At 36.6% G+C, this 14,612-nt stretch overlaps 1 protein-coding gene across 3 annotated transcripts in view; it reads right to left on the reverse strand.

Annotated features, from left to right (window-relative positions):
• mitf (melanogenesis associated transcription factor) overlaps window positions 1-14,612 on the reverse strand; it is a 30,960-nt gene that overhangs the window by 13,146 nt on the left and 3,202 nt on the right. For 2 of the 3 annotated variants that reach the window (XM_023336203.1, XM_023336183.1), the window contains exon 2: window positions 5,522-5,762. In XM_023336203.1, the coding sequence (XP_023191971.1) occupies window positions 5,522-5,762 (241 nt within the window). Of the gene's footprint in view, window positions 1-5,521; window positions 5,763-10,167; window positions 10,274-14,612 lie in introns of those variants that run through there. The other variant, XM_023336206.1, reaches the window with a different exon arrangement.

The raw sequence follows: 14,612 nt of genomic DNA on the forward strand, positions 1-14,612 counted from the left end.
GAAAATGATAATAAAAAACATATAAGTAATCAGCATCTTATTTTGATCCCTAAATAAAATCCAGACCAATCTGCACTCAGAAGTTCCCTAATTTGTAAATAATCTACTTGTATGTAATTAGTCTGGTTATAAGTACAAGTGTTCAGTTAAGGTCTCTGGTGGTTGTCAGAAACATTAGTGAACACAAACCATCACAAAGACAAAGGAACACAGAAATCAGGTAATTATGTGGAGAAGTTTACTTCTGTGAGACTGCAAATGATTTGAGGACGAGGTGAAGGTTCAGCTTCCAGCTGGACAACAACCCTAAATGTACACTCTGAGCAACAATGTGATGGTTTAGTTGAAAATATTGCAATATTTTGAAATGGCAATCTGATGCAGTTCAAGCCATTTTCAAAGAAGAATGATGAAAAACTACAGTCCCACAAAGTACTGACCCTGGTGGGATAAATACTAAAGAACGCCACATCTTTTCAGATTTTTAATTCAACTTAACTTTCACGCACCACCGAAGGTAAAATCAGAATAAAATATAGTGAACTATAGTGAAGTTGCAAAATGGAAAAAAAATTAAAGTGTATAAATATTTTAGCAAGGGACTGTAGTATTTTGTCTGTTTACAAATACAACACTGCGTGTAAAAATGATTGTCTTCCTTAATCTTTAAAACTATATAAGATTTAAAAATAAATAAATATGCGGACCAATACTTTCACTTATTTTTTGCTATATTTCTTATCCACCTGGTTTAGTTTCTTTAAAATAAACAATTGAGGCTTTTGATCTTATTTTGTCCTCAGTGAGTTCCGAAATTATCACACATAATAAGATGACCTCAGAGCTTCAAGGGACTTCACTGAAGCCTCAGGGCCACAAACCACAGGCTTTAAAGTCCTGGTCTTCTCAATGCTGCTTTTGTTGCAACAATGTAAAGTTGGGTGTAACAAATTTTCAGTTTTTAACATGAAAAGAGATTATTTTCATAGTGTGTGTATAAACTCTTAAGAACAGAATTAACTTCCCCAAGGTCCCTGTCTTAGTTGTACATAAAGCCATCGGTTCTGTGTCTGTAATGAGTGCAGCTGGATCGTGCGTCCAGCCAGAGAGAACTGAATTAAACATTTCTCTGCTCAACTTCACTCAGTGTACCCGCCTCAGAGCACATGAGGCGGGTACACTGCAAGTTGGAATTTGTAACAACAAATTCTGACTTGCAGCATCTGAAACTGCGGCAAACAAGGCAACTATTTATCCCCTCACTCGTTTTTAGACATCAGCGGGCCAGAGGGCAATGGCAACCTAACCCCTAAAAAGTCAGAAACTCTGCAAAAGCAAGCACAAAGTGTCCTGCTGTATTGAATAAAAATGGGTGCATGGTGAACTCAGAATGACAAACAATGATTTGTATGTTTTTTTACTTGGATACCCAAGGCATTCCATGATGGTCTGACCAGGATACATTAGCAAGACAGTCACCATTTGCCTTGCATCCTGAAAGAATGGGCCGCTTTGTCTCACAGACTGCTAACGTGCTTTGCAGAATTTGCAGACAACAACTGTGAAGTTAATGTGAATGGCAACATTAACTTGTTGTCATGTCATGTCGGCCTCTCATTCTGACATACTGTGAGCTTAATATGCACAAGCATTGCAAATTAACACTCCAGGCTGATTGAAACTGTGCTTTTTGTGATAAATACTCTTCAAGTTAGTGTAGCTCATACTAGATGATGCTGTTGGGGATTATACTTAGTTGATCTCATGGTGAGAAAGCTATCATAAAATTACTTGGAATAAATGTGGGCTGTATATCAAGTATTTTAAGTTTTTGTTTCTTTTCAAATAATGCACAAGACAAGCTTTCTCCCACAGTGGTGATAGTGTTACTGGATGAAAGCTTTCACCATGTAGACAGTACATGTTTGTTCTGTATTTTAATCTTACTTCCAATTGTTTACAATGGACAAAAAACAAATATCAAAATCCAAGCAATGGAATAAAGTAATAATATTACATCTGCCCCTTTTCAGCATTCTCACTGTACTTTCCAATATTGTTTATTTTAGCGTTTGAACATTTAGCATGCATCGTTCAACCAGATAACAAAATGACTGGCATACCAACTGGGAATCATGAATTCAAATTAAGTATGTATGCAATGTTTTATTGACACTCTTAAGCCTGTCTCACTCCATATCCAAAATTCTTAAAATTATTGTACTTTTTAGTAGTTTATGAGGTTTTACAATTAATTGGAGTAAGCTGGATAAAGATTATACATCTAACTGGTAAATCCACAAGAAAACTTCATGAGAAAATATGTAATTATTTTTTCATCTTGTCCAATATGGCATAATTTGGCTTTTACAGCTGCTGGAAACCCCCTTTTAAATAATATATGAAACAAAAAATTACAGATATCAAATACTGATAAATACATTTTCTTGCTCTTTGAGGGCCTCTCTGACAAGTCTAATCTCAGAGTTTATGCCTTCTTGCAGTATGCCCAGATAGCAGGCATTTTTTTTCATATTCTAAATGATAAAGAATTTATCATTTAGAATATAGAATATTAGTCATAAATATAGTGACAGATTCAGGTAACAAATCTATTTTAAAGTCTTGGGGAAGCAGTAAGGCACAGTGAAAGCTATTACCTAGAAATGGAGAAAACATGGATGAAAACATAAACTGGTGGCCAGTCTACCAAAATTACTCCAGCAGAGCATGAAACAGTAAAGAGGTCACAAAAGACAGTTGCCATAGTTAAGATCAGCCTTCATAATTCAACAACTAAAATAGAGACTACACTGACCTGCATCCAGAGGAGAGTAACAAAGTAAAAAACTAAAAGAATATCCATCCCAAATTTAATGAAAGACTTCATTATGATCTCCAAAACCGTTAGGCCAAAATAACCACATTAATCATGCTAATTGCTAATATATGCTAAAACAACTCAAAATATGTATATTTATTAGCCAAAATCAGAAACAGCAGGTTTACAAAAACTCAAGACTGGAAGTCGACCACAAAATATTCTAATCAGTGTGTCACTAGTTATGAACTATGCTTGTTATGAATCAATAATTGTGTGAACCAAAAGCATTGAGTGGAGAAGAAGAGTACATTGTTCCTTTCACGGTGGCATAAATCCCTTAAAAATAAACACATAACTTTTAACCCTTTTAGGAAGTTAGCCTGCGCAAATTTCAAAGCAGTGTGTTTTTTTTTCTCTTACATATGCTGAGGAATTAAGGCAGTGGACGCTAATTACAAGCATTCTTCACTGAATTAGCGTTCAGTGTGTGGTAAGTCTGTGCTCGCCTTTGTCTTGATCCCTAAACTGATCCCATACTTATTCCCCCAAGAGGTCAGAGGTCAGTTGGTTAATTAAGGGTCCAATCAGTCTTTAGATAAACTCATCTGAGCTTAATGTTTGCACTTTCTGAGGTTCAGCAGCTCTGCCTGGTACCCCTGAGCTCTGTGTGGACTCCACTAATCTACCTACAGACGGGAGCAGGTTAACCCAGCTCAACAGCGCCAAGCTTGAACGGCCTTTTCATTTTGAAGACCACAGTCAAAGAAGAATGTCTGTAAGCTCTGGCAAACACAGAGACATTACTCAAATTGTATGTATTGTACACAAGGTGAGGGTTCAGGGTGGGGGCATCCTAAATCTCTCAAAGAGCTTCAGATTATGGTGAATAGGTCATGTTTATGCTACATGAAGAAGGTAATGATTTCAATGGACTGAATTTGTGTCCTGTGATGACTCATGCCACGCACACCAAAGGTGCTGAAAATGTGCCCAAGCACACAACACAATTTATTTTCAGTTGTTGCAGCATTTCTCAGCAACTAACATTTTGTTTCTATGCTTTGAAGGACATTTTGGACCACAAAAATTAAACATTAAACATCTTTTTTTATTTTCCAGTAGAGGGCTAGATAAGTAAAGTCTGTCACCATAAATTGGAAGTGGACACCTTATTGCAACAGATGATTTGCAACATGGTTTTAACTCAAGAAATTCCATTAATTCAGCCTTTAACTTAGTACATGTATTTAAAAAGAAAATCAGTGAAAAAAAAGTAACAGTGTTTTACAGACTCATGGGTAACTCAACTGGTGTCACTGCTAACACTCCCAATAAATAAATCTGTGACTTCTTGCTACATCGGAGTTTAAGTGTGGCATAACAAACAGATCAATTAGCAACTTTTCAAATTGGAAAAAACAAGAAAACAGAAAATGGCTACAAGGAGATAATGACTCGCCTTAACTTTACCATATCCACAGTTAAGGCAATAACATGCACAGTGAGGAGGAAGGTTAAAGCTTATTGTTAGAGAGCTGCAGCGGAATTTTTGTGTGAAATTATTGTATGGCAGTTAAAATCATTTGAAGCCACTTTAATAAATATGTATGTAGTTTATTCAGCACACCTTGGTTCTAGTTGCAAAATTGGAATTATCCCAACTTTTGAATTGGACAACACATGAAAAACAAAAATCCCTTAAAAAAATATATTTGAGAAGTCTGCTAAGAAAGGTAAAAACAAGCCTCTAAAGTATTTTTCAAAGAAATGAAGAAAAAATTTCATGTGAAGTTATGCTACTGCAAACATTTACTATAAGGCTTTTTGAATATATATTCAAAGCTTAATGGTTTTCTTAAATAGATGATACACCTAAAACAAAAAGAAAATGTAAACTAAAAGTAGCTAATGTAAAACCTAGTGCTTTCATAAAGACGTGGAAAAAAGCATTTTCCAAAACAGCACACTTACTAAAAACGAGTTAGAGCTTAAGTTTGTGTCCAAAACATTCCAAAAACACCGTCACACACAAGTTTTTCATATCACGAAAAAAATAAAACACAGAATAGCAAGAAAAAGTAGAATAGTAAAATGTATAAGGGATCAAAAAGTATAAACTATACTGAGATCTTTGGTTGTGCTTACATTTACGCAACACATTTTTGAAGTATGTTTAAAAAACACCCATCTGAGAAAATTAGATAAAGAATAAAACTTACCGAAAGTCTTGGTTAAAATGTTTAAGCAAAAACCAACCCTCTCTACTCAGACAGAAAACCTGAACAACCTTCTGTCCCTTTAGACTGCCAGGGAATCAAAGCTACGAAAAGATGTGAACGTAGCTGAGCAAATAGGATTAAAGATGGCTAAATCCAAATGGCTGGAAGCACAGCGTGCATTAAAGAGGAATTCTCTCAGGAAAGATAATCCCCATATACGCATTTTAACACACTTCACTCACTCCTGCTCATTCTTCTTTTTTCCTCGTTTTTTTATTTTTTCAGTCGGTTGTAGTAAAACCACAACTGTCTGACTGTCTACGCTCGAGTCACCAACATCTATTAATACAGCTGGACCCTTCAGACTGGGGCAGTGACGCATACAACTTCCAGAAGTGGAAACTTTATACAGAACCAAGCCTGCTAATTAAACATGCCGCCACACTCCATCTCCTCCCCTGCAGCCATGGCTGCTTACCTTAAGCACCTCCATTGGCACCTGTGCTCCAGCTGATACACTGACAGGGACACTGACATTGATAGCGGGGGTGTGAGTCGCTGTAGTTTGTGGGTAGTGGGAGGACTGTTGTCTCTGCTGTTCCCGCCGCTCCTGCTCTTGGAGCTGCTCCCGCATTAGCTGTTGCCGCAGCAGGATGCGTGATGTCATGGCCGAGGAGCTCAGCGGGGGCTTGGAGGCACCATGCTGGTCCGACGGGCTGCTGCAAAGGGAGAGTGAGTAAAGGAAAGATGTCAGATGAGCAATCAGAGAGGGAAACGAGAGCCTGATTACCAGGGTGAGATGAGGAGAGGCAAAAAGATGGAGAGCAGTATTAGAGAAAGGGCATACTGAGGCCATATGAGGAAGAAGAGGTCAAGCAGAAAGAACATCTGAAGGACCAGGGATAACAAGAAATCTTACTTATAGAGTTGAAACCAGTAACCAATAAATCAATAACTAGGTAATCTGAGAAACAGTAATCTTCTCTTAGGGTTACTGTCGAGAATATGTCAAACAAATAGACAACAGTCACTTCTGAAATTACTGAATTTATTCAAATACTTCAAGAGACCATTGCAGAGATCACTGAGGTCATTAAAAACTTTTCAAATTGCAGGGCCAAAGCAGTGGACACATTTTGTCATGAGATGATGAAGGGTCTGGCTATGGTAGGCCAATGGTGTTGTTCTAGCATTCAATATTACATTGAGTGTCAGGACACCATCTGTGGAGTGGCAGAGTCAAAACCTGAGACCCTTCTCAGCCTGTTCCTAGTGCAGGTTGGACTCTGAAGAACTTCCTCTATCTTCTGAACCTGTTTGGGGTATTGTCTATAGTGTTGCACAATATATCACAATCATATGCAATATCAGTGGATGCAATATTCACATAACAAAGGACTGCTTAGAGGACAATTATTGTTAGCTAATATATTAGCTAACAATAGCTAAATGACTAATGTAACAATTAGTCAGTTGGACAGAATCTCGTGGCAGCAGATTATCAGCTGCCAGGAGAGGAGGTCACAGGCCTTTCATACCTGATATCAACATTGTTAAATTTACCAATATCTCCATTATTAAATTTTCTAATATTGTACAGCATTATCTGCCTATATTTCATGACATATCTCCTCCTCTTCTAAAAGATTAAGAAGATACTGAATGTGAACATGGCTGTAGTGTTGAAGTAGTGTTGATCTTACAAGATTTACATGTTTTCATCTTGTCCTTTAGCAAAACCTTTTCCAGGCTTCATTGGAGAACAGATGTACTTGGATGAAAACTTACATCATTAGTAACCAAATAATTAGTGGAAATAATGTAAGCACCTCTTCACCATGGCTGTTCAAAATGTTCTTCCTAATCTTCCAGGTCTTAAATCCAATTATTTAATATCTGGCAATGTTTTGTCATTTAAAGGTTGACCAGTCTAATAATAACATTGGAAATATAGATGTTTAAATTTCAAATGGAAACAATTTTTTTCCCCATTATGTACATGTAAATTAACCAACACTGCTCAGTTGTGTGTTATGGTAGTCTGACTGGAGCCAATGTGCCAATACTATTTTTGTTCAGCGTGTTAAATAAGTACTGAACTATATAAAAGGTTTTAATGATCTAAAATCAGAAGAAAAGATAAAAAAAAATGACATTTTAATGAGCAGCATATCCTCTGGCATTTTGTGTATATCTGTTCAGAACAGATGACAAAGGGCTTTTTAAGAGTTTCTAAGAAATATGGCCTGCAGTCAACAAATCTCTGTTTAAAAAGATCAAACTTGAATCTAATAATTTTACCTAGAACAGGGAGTCTTTAAACACAGAAACTGTATTTTATTTGTGAAAACCAGAATAAGGAGCCCGATCAATGCTTTATAGCCTTTAAGTCCATCTTAGTAACATACAAAAAACAATTTATAGATTAGTCAAATGTAGACTCAATTTTTCTACACTAACTGCAGATTACATAGAAACAGTTTGTCATTCATCATACCTTTCCTCTATTTGCAAAATAAAAAATAGCATTTGTAGTTTAGTAAAATCTCCTCTTGTGAACTAAATGTATTGACACAGCTATTGATGGGAAATTGAAGAGGAGGCAAGTCTGAAAACATTTCTATGCAACAGCAAAATATAATAAATTTGAATTCAACATTGCATTTGCTTTAAGATGGTTGTGTTTTTGGTCCAATCAGTGAAGTTGTTAGTTTCAGGATGTATGTCTGACTAATCTGGGATTATTATAAATTAAGATGGCTGGATAGTGATCTACTACAAGTCAAAAACAGCTAAATAAAACTTTCTAACAAATCTCACTTCACATACACCAAATTATTTCCTTAAATACTCCCTTTAAAACATCCTTACAGATCTGGTTTCAGAAAGCATGAGTTGTTATTGAGAACAATGAACTACTCTAGTCCAAGGTAGATTTTTCAGATTTTAACATCACCCAAAGAGGAACTCCAAACCACAGACTGCTTCAGTTTTCCCATCCTCTTAAATTTAGACAGCTACTCCCCAGACAAAGCAAAGTCCAGTGGTCCTAAAATAGAGAGAATCTGCTGAAGCAGAAGTTGTCGGGACGAAGCCTTCATCGAGTGAGTGATCCTTTTGATACAACACCGTAAAACGTCTGGCCAATCCAGCTGTGCAGTAATCGCACTAATTAGCCAGTGCGGTCAAACACTGCCTTGGTCTGCAGCATATTCACTGGGTGTTGAGCCGTCAACATGCTATAATTCTCTCCCAGCATCACATATAGTCTCACGGTCTGATACCTCACGGACTGACCTGTCCACCGGTTATCTGAGAGAAACAATTAAGACCAATAAATTTCATGTCAAAGAGCAGGATCTTAAATTGCAGAACAAAGAATGAATTTCAACTCGGTCTTAAAGCTCTGCAGAAGTTTGAGACGTTCAATCTGACAGCTATTTCTTTTTTCTCCAAAGTTCCTTTGTACTGACTCTGATACATGGCATCAGCCTGGCTTTGGGTGACTTTGTTTCCTTTCATCCTAGACATTTCAAACAAACTTTTTGGATCTATGGTTAAAACTTTTCATTTCTGCTGCTGCAAATGAAGGCTTTGTGTTCTCTTTAAGTCTTTAATCTGCTTCTCTCTTTGAATGTTAAAATTCCTAAATACCCCAATTCTTTTGTTTCCTTTGCGTCCTCTTTTCCGGTGAGCACATGGAACTATTAGCAAAACTGCCTGAACTTTTTAACATAATTATCTGAAGCACTGGTGTATGCAAAAATATATTGTTTATGTTCTAAATGTTCTGTCATTTTAAACATAAAATCCCTAGGTTTTTATAAACGTGTTGACTTTCTGTGTACCAAAGAACATAAAAAAAATACATTACATGAACACCTCATGGCTTTGTTAATTAAAAAAAAAATCTAAGGGACAAATTGACATAAAAACTGATGTAACAATACAAGCAGGGTGCTGCTGATTCCTCATGTTTAAGACATGCGGGCTATGCTTTAATTGTGTTATACTTCAATGGTTTAAAACATCTTCACTGCACTCCACAAATTCTTTTCAAAAATGAAAACCAAAAGGTATACCAGTACTTTTTTGTAGAAAGAGAAAAACAGGATTCAGGATTATATGATACTAGACTGTTTAGGAACCAACTATGATAATGATGTATGCAGAACTGGCAATTTTACAATAATCAAATGTCTAATGCACCTCTTTGGATGACATAAGAGGTGCATAAGAAGCACAATCTCAACCCATCTTCTCGAATACAGCAACATACTCCATGTTATTGTCACTGCTATGCTGTTGGGAAATGTCCACATTTTCCTGGGTAATCTAAATTAAATGTTACAAAGTTTACAACATGAAGCAATATTATTTTACAAAAAATAATCTCAAAATTCAGAAACTTTAAATTCATGAAATGGTTGTATTACACTGTATGAATGACCTGATACAGCTAAACACAGCAAAGCACAACCTCTATTCTACTCCGTTTCTTTCTCTCTCTATTTGGTGGCTTTTTGCCAGCAGAACCACTGAAACACATAAAAAGCTTTTTTGTCCCTTTTTTTTAACCTTTTCATTCTTGTGCGTACACACACCTCATCTCATGTTTGTGTGTATCTCACAAAAGAGGGGGCTAAAAAAACCCACAATGGTTGTACAGTCTTACAGGGCCCTGCCCACCACAACTCATGATTGGTATGAGCATGCTCACTATTCTGCTCTATCATATCTACCATTAGTCAAATAGTCAGACCTGAGTCTTTGATGAAGGCAAGAGGAGAGACGTATAGAAATAATATATAAAATATTGAGTCACTTTGCAGTGAGAAAGTAGATAAAGTACAGTAATTCCAGTTATATCAGTCTGTTTTCACCCAATACTTGTTGTCAAGGGAACAAGACATGAAAATCACAAACATTAATTTTAATGTGTTATAACAAGAAGTTATTAAATGCATATTTAAACATCATCATAATAATAATAAGGGGGGAACTATTCTAGTGCTTCTTATTTCCTACTAAACTAACTTCATGTATTCAATAGGGATATATAGCAATAAGGTAATAAATTAAAGCAAGAAAACAATATCAGAGATGCTGAGGATCTGTACTCACAGAAAGTCAAATGAGCAGGGTCTGTACACTTGCACTCCAGCAGCCTCCATATTTGTTTGTTTTTCCCCTGAAGGTGCACCACCCGCCCTTGGAGAGCAGTGAAAGTCATGCTGGTGGGGCCGCACTGAAAGTGTGTCACAGGGGGAGGCTCCAGGACCCGGCCTGGAATCGCCAATCGCCTCACAGAGTCAGAGGCAGAGGTCCGGCCCCGTCCAGAGTCGCAGCAGAGGAGAGTGAAGGAAAGGGCCGGAGCCTACTGGAAACATGCTGTCCAACAGCACGCTGTACAAAGCCGCACAGATACTGTTTCACTTAGAGACATGTGCTGACACATGTTGAGCGGGGCGTCCTATATTAAAGTCGTACACCTACATATGTACACATAAGATCACGAGCAACAAAAAGCTTTGACTTGTGCTATGGCACAAGTGTCATAACATTTCTGTTTATAGTTCTTTCAAACACATGTATGACTATGCACTTTGTAAACTTTGTTCAGAAAGCTTGTGAAATGGTCATCTAAAGAGTCAACTTCAGCTTAGCTACACATATCAGCATTAGACTATTTCATGGTAGTCATCGTCCATAAAAATCAATACATCTTTCTGGTACAGATAAAATAACTATTTCTTTTGAGTAGCAATGCAGGAATACATAAAAATTAAATACTGTTCAGGGTTACCCTCAGAAAACTAGCTAAGCCTGGAGGTAGGGTTACTAGGGAAGTCCACCAGTTGCCCCACAGTATTTTTGTGTTAAAGTAATGTTAAAAATTGGGATCAAGTAAAGCTAAGTGGCCCACCAGGGTCATAATGCATAAGGGAAAACCTCACTGTTGTAAAATGTGATGTGATGAATATATCTGCTGCAACTGATGTTTTTCTCTTTTCGACCCATCACAATATCCTCATCCCTCTCCATGAACTTTAGCATCTCTGTCACTCAGACCTACATTAGTTGTTGATATCCAGGACAGTGGAAGTCCTGAAAGTGAAACTGGACTTAATGTATTATTTCCCTGTACAGGGTGAACGCAACTGTCTACCAAACATTGTATTCAAGCTGTCTTTTGTGATAGCCAATATATTGAGTAGCTCTTTCTTTTTTAGATAATTTATTTAAAACATTATTATTTCTGACTGCAGGTATCAAGGTATTTCTTGTGATAAAAATTAGGTTTTTGCACTCTTCAAGTTAACTGACACTACTCCACAATATGCTCACTATAATCAGCCCAAATATCTCCAGAATGAAGTTGTTTTTTTTTTTCCTAAATGCGGCAGGACTTTTTACAGGGTGCATTTCATTCATTTTTATTTTCTGTCTATGAAACATGTAATATTATGTGCAGTGAGATTATAAACCACCATAAAAATACTTTGCTATAAAAAGAATGCATGTTGAAACAGTGTGAAAGAACAAACTGGTGAGATCTCAAATTAGAAAGCTGTCAAGAAATCACACTCCTTAGATAAAGTCCTGCAAACGTTATATGCTTGTAACAACCAGGTTCCTGTGCCAGCTCTCCTCTGAGACACAGGCAACTTCCATCCACAAACACAACATTTCAGTTTTTCAGACACTTCATGGGAGTATGACCATTTACTGTATATTTTGTTTTACAAAAACAAACCATCAACAACCACTAGCAGTTACAGAATATCAAGAAATACATAAGATAATTAGCATACAAAAATTAAAAACATCAGAAAAGAGGTTCACAAGAAGTCTAGTCCAAAACAGCTTTGGACTAGACAAGACACAAGGTAGAAAGTGAAAATATTATAAGAATACATGACAATGACAAATGTTACTCTTAAAGTAATAATTTGAGTACTGAAATGAGTTTATCAGGATCTTAGCCAAAGTAAGCAACTATCCAGTGGATTTTTGCTCAGCTGCAGTTTCTAAGTGGAAATAACAGCTTGTAGGCATTCAAATTATTATGCTAGAAAGAAATCACAAATATTCATGGAGTTAGTTTCTCAATAAACAAATATCTTGTCTAATCTTCTTCCTGTCTTTTAAAAACTAATGCTGACAGTGCCGGGGGAACAAACATGTCATTGAAAGAGAACCAGCGAGACACGTAAATGGTAGAAATCATCTTTAGTTATAGCTCTAATAGCATTACCATGCTGCAGCAATTTTTTTTAGGTGCAGAGATGCACTCTGTGCTGCAAATTTGTTCAGCTTTCTAAGTAGCTTTTTGTAAGTGTTGTAGTTCCCTTGGTCTCCATCAGAGGCAGACAGAGTTCAGCATTATTGAAACTCTGAATGTAAACAAGGACATGTAGTTCAGACAGTTTTTTATTCCAGTTGCACCACCTGTCTGTGTCATTTAGCTTCTTGGTTCAGATCAGGAGTGAAACTTGCCTGCCCTCTTATCATCACCCTCCTCAAGAGAACAAGCTGCTCCCAACATCATCTTTCAGCCAGTGACTCTACCGTCTGTTGCTATAGGATGCCAAAAAACTTACTTATAAAATTCAAGCATCTTGCAACATATTCTGTGACGACAAAGTCTCACCACTCACTGAAATTTAGATTTTGGTTAGTAGTGATCTATTTTAAAGCTTATTATGTTCGATGAAACCATAAACAGACTTTGTGGCTATTGCTGTACTGTATGAAAAATCAATTCCCTGCTTATAATTTGTTTGTTAGAACTGTTGTCACGCTTTAATGTTTCAGATCAAACAAATTATTTTAATATCAAAGACATCGATAACAAATACAAAATACAGTTTTTAAGTAATTATAGTAATAAAAAAACCTTGACCTATGTGTAAAATATACCCTCCTTGTAAAATCGAGAATTAACTCTAAGAGTCATTATCCACAAAGGTTTTGTGGCCCAGTTCAAAAATTTTATTTGCTTCAGATAATGGATTAAATATTTCTCCATGACATCTTTAAAGCTTAGGATATTGTTTTAAGCCTAGACCAGATTTTAATTTATCATAGAACAATTAGATTTATATCAAGAATCAGATACATACATGGACTCTATTTACAAATCAGGTGTTTTTGAAGGTAGGTAGATGGTTGGTGCATTTTTTTCTTTCCTTTATTTAATCAGGCAAAACCCCATTGAGTTTTAGATCTCTTTTTTAAGAGAGACTTGGGCATAAATTTATATTTGGTGGTACTACAGTATATAGGGTTGACAATAAATGCACACTGTACTCTTGATGTTTAATTTGTAAGTCTTTGCAAACCACAAATAGCTTTCCTTGTATTTTACAATTGTCCACAACGTTTCGTTGGTCTATTGCAGAAATGCCCAATAAAATACAGAAGGTTATGCTTTTACAAGGAACCAAAAATGTCGACTACAAAAAAACAGCAGCCCAGGCTTGCAGTATGTTTGGCAAATGCCCTTCTGAGCAAGTTTTTCAAGCCCATAGATGGTCTGAATGCATAGTATTGCTGTGTCCCATGCTAAATTATGTAACAAAAAGAAGAGGTGAAGCTTTTAAACTTTCATTTTCAGTAAGATTTGGTGTGCAAAAAAATCCACTGTAGATGTAACACTTCTCAAGTGCTAAACATGCAGAGTTTATTAACACTGCATAGAAGACTAGAATAATGCCTTCATCACATCTATATATAGGCACAAAAAGTCTCATGCATGGTGTACGGCAGCACGCACACTCTGTCAAACTGATTTGAAGATAGCAAGAAAACAAAGAAATCTGTGAAATTTGAGACGACATTTTGTCGCTCTCAAGATCGCTAATTTAAGAAACGGCTGAGCCAGCTGTGAGAAGACATTGATGAGTCTAATAATATCCAGAGTGCGCAATAACACATCACAGTCATCATGACTATTATTGTGCTGGGTCATATTCATGTGATGGGAAGAGGAAGTGGGACACCTTCATTCAAAACAATGCTTCAGGCAGCTTCACGTATTTCTGAAACAATGCCATCCAGATAATTCGACTGGGATTTGCCAATGCTACAACCCTGCCTGCAGTAACACAGCTCAGACTCAGCCACGTGTGTGGAACAGTGTAATGACATTTCACTAATGAAGAAATTGAAGGCATTAGTTTGAAAAATGCTGAACTGGGTTAAGGGTTGGGACTATCCGAGATGATGTTTTCCACTCTTATCGTTAAAAACAAGGAGCTGAAGTGCAAATCCGCAGCAAGGGAAATAAAAACAAAAATCTATTCAGTCTGATTTTGATTCGTTGAAAATAAATGAGGCCAAGTTTACAACTTGTGTGAACATAAGACACGAGATAAATTAATGCATTCGTCACAGTAAGTCTCATAAGTGTTTCATTATGTATTAAAATCACCGAGAGAAGAGCCACATTTTCACATAGGTCCCTTCTTATCTAACTTTAGCAAACATTTCATAACTGAGGTCAAAATGTTTCACAGCTTGTTCAGCATGAGGATTCAACAAATCCCTGTCAGTCAAGTCAACAT

This window comes from Xiphophorus maculatus, chromosome 1 (assembly GCF_002775205.1).
Source record: "Xiphophorus maculatus strain JP 163 A chromosome 1, X_maculatus-5.0-male, whole genome shotgun sequence".
NCBI lineage: Eukaryota > Metazoa > Chordata > Actinopteri > Cyprinodontiformes > Poeciliidae > Xiphophorus > Xiphophorus maculatus.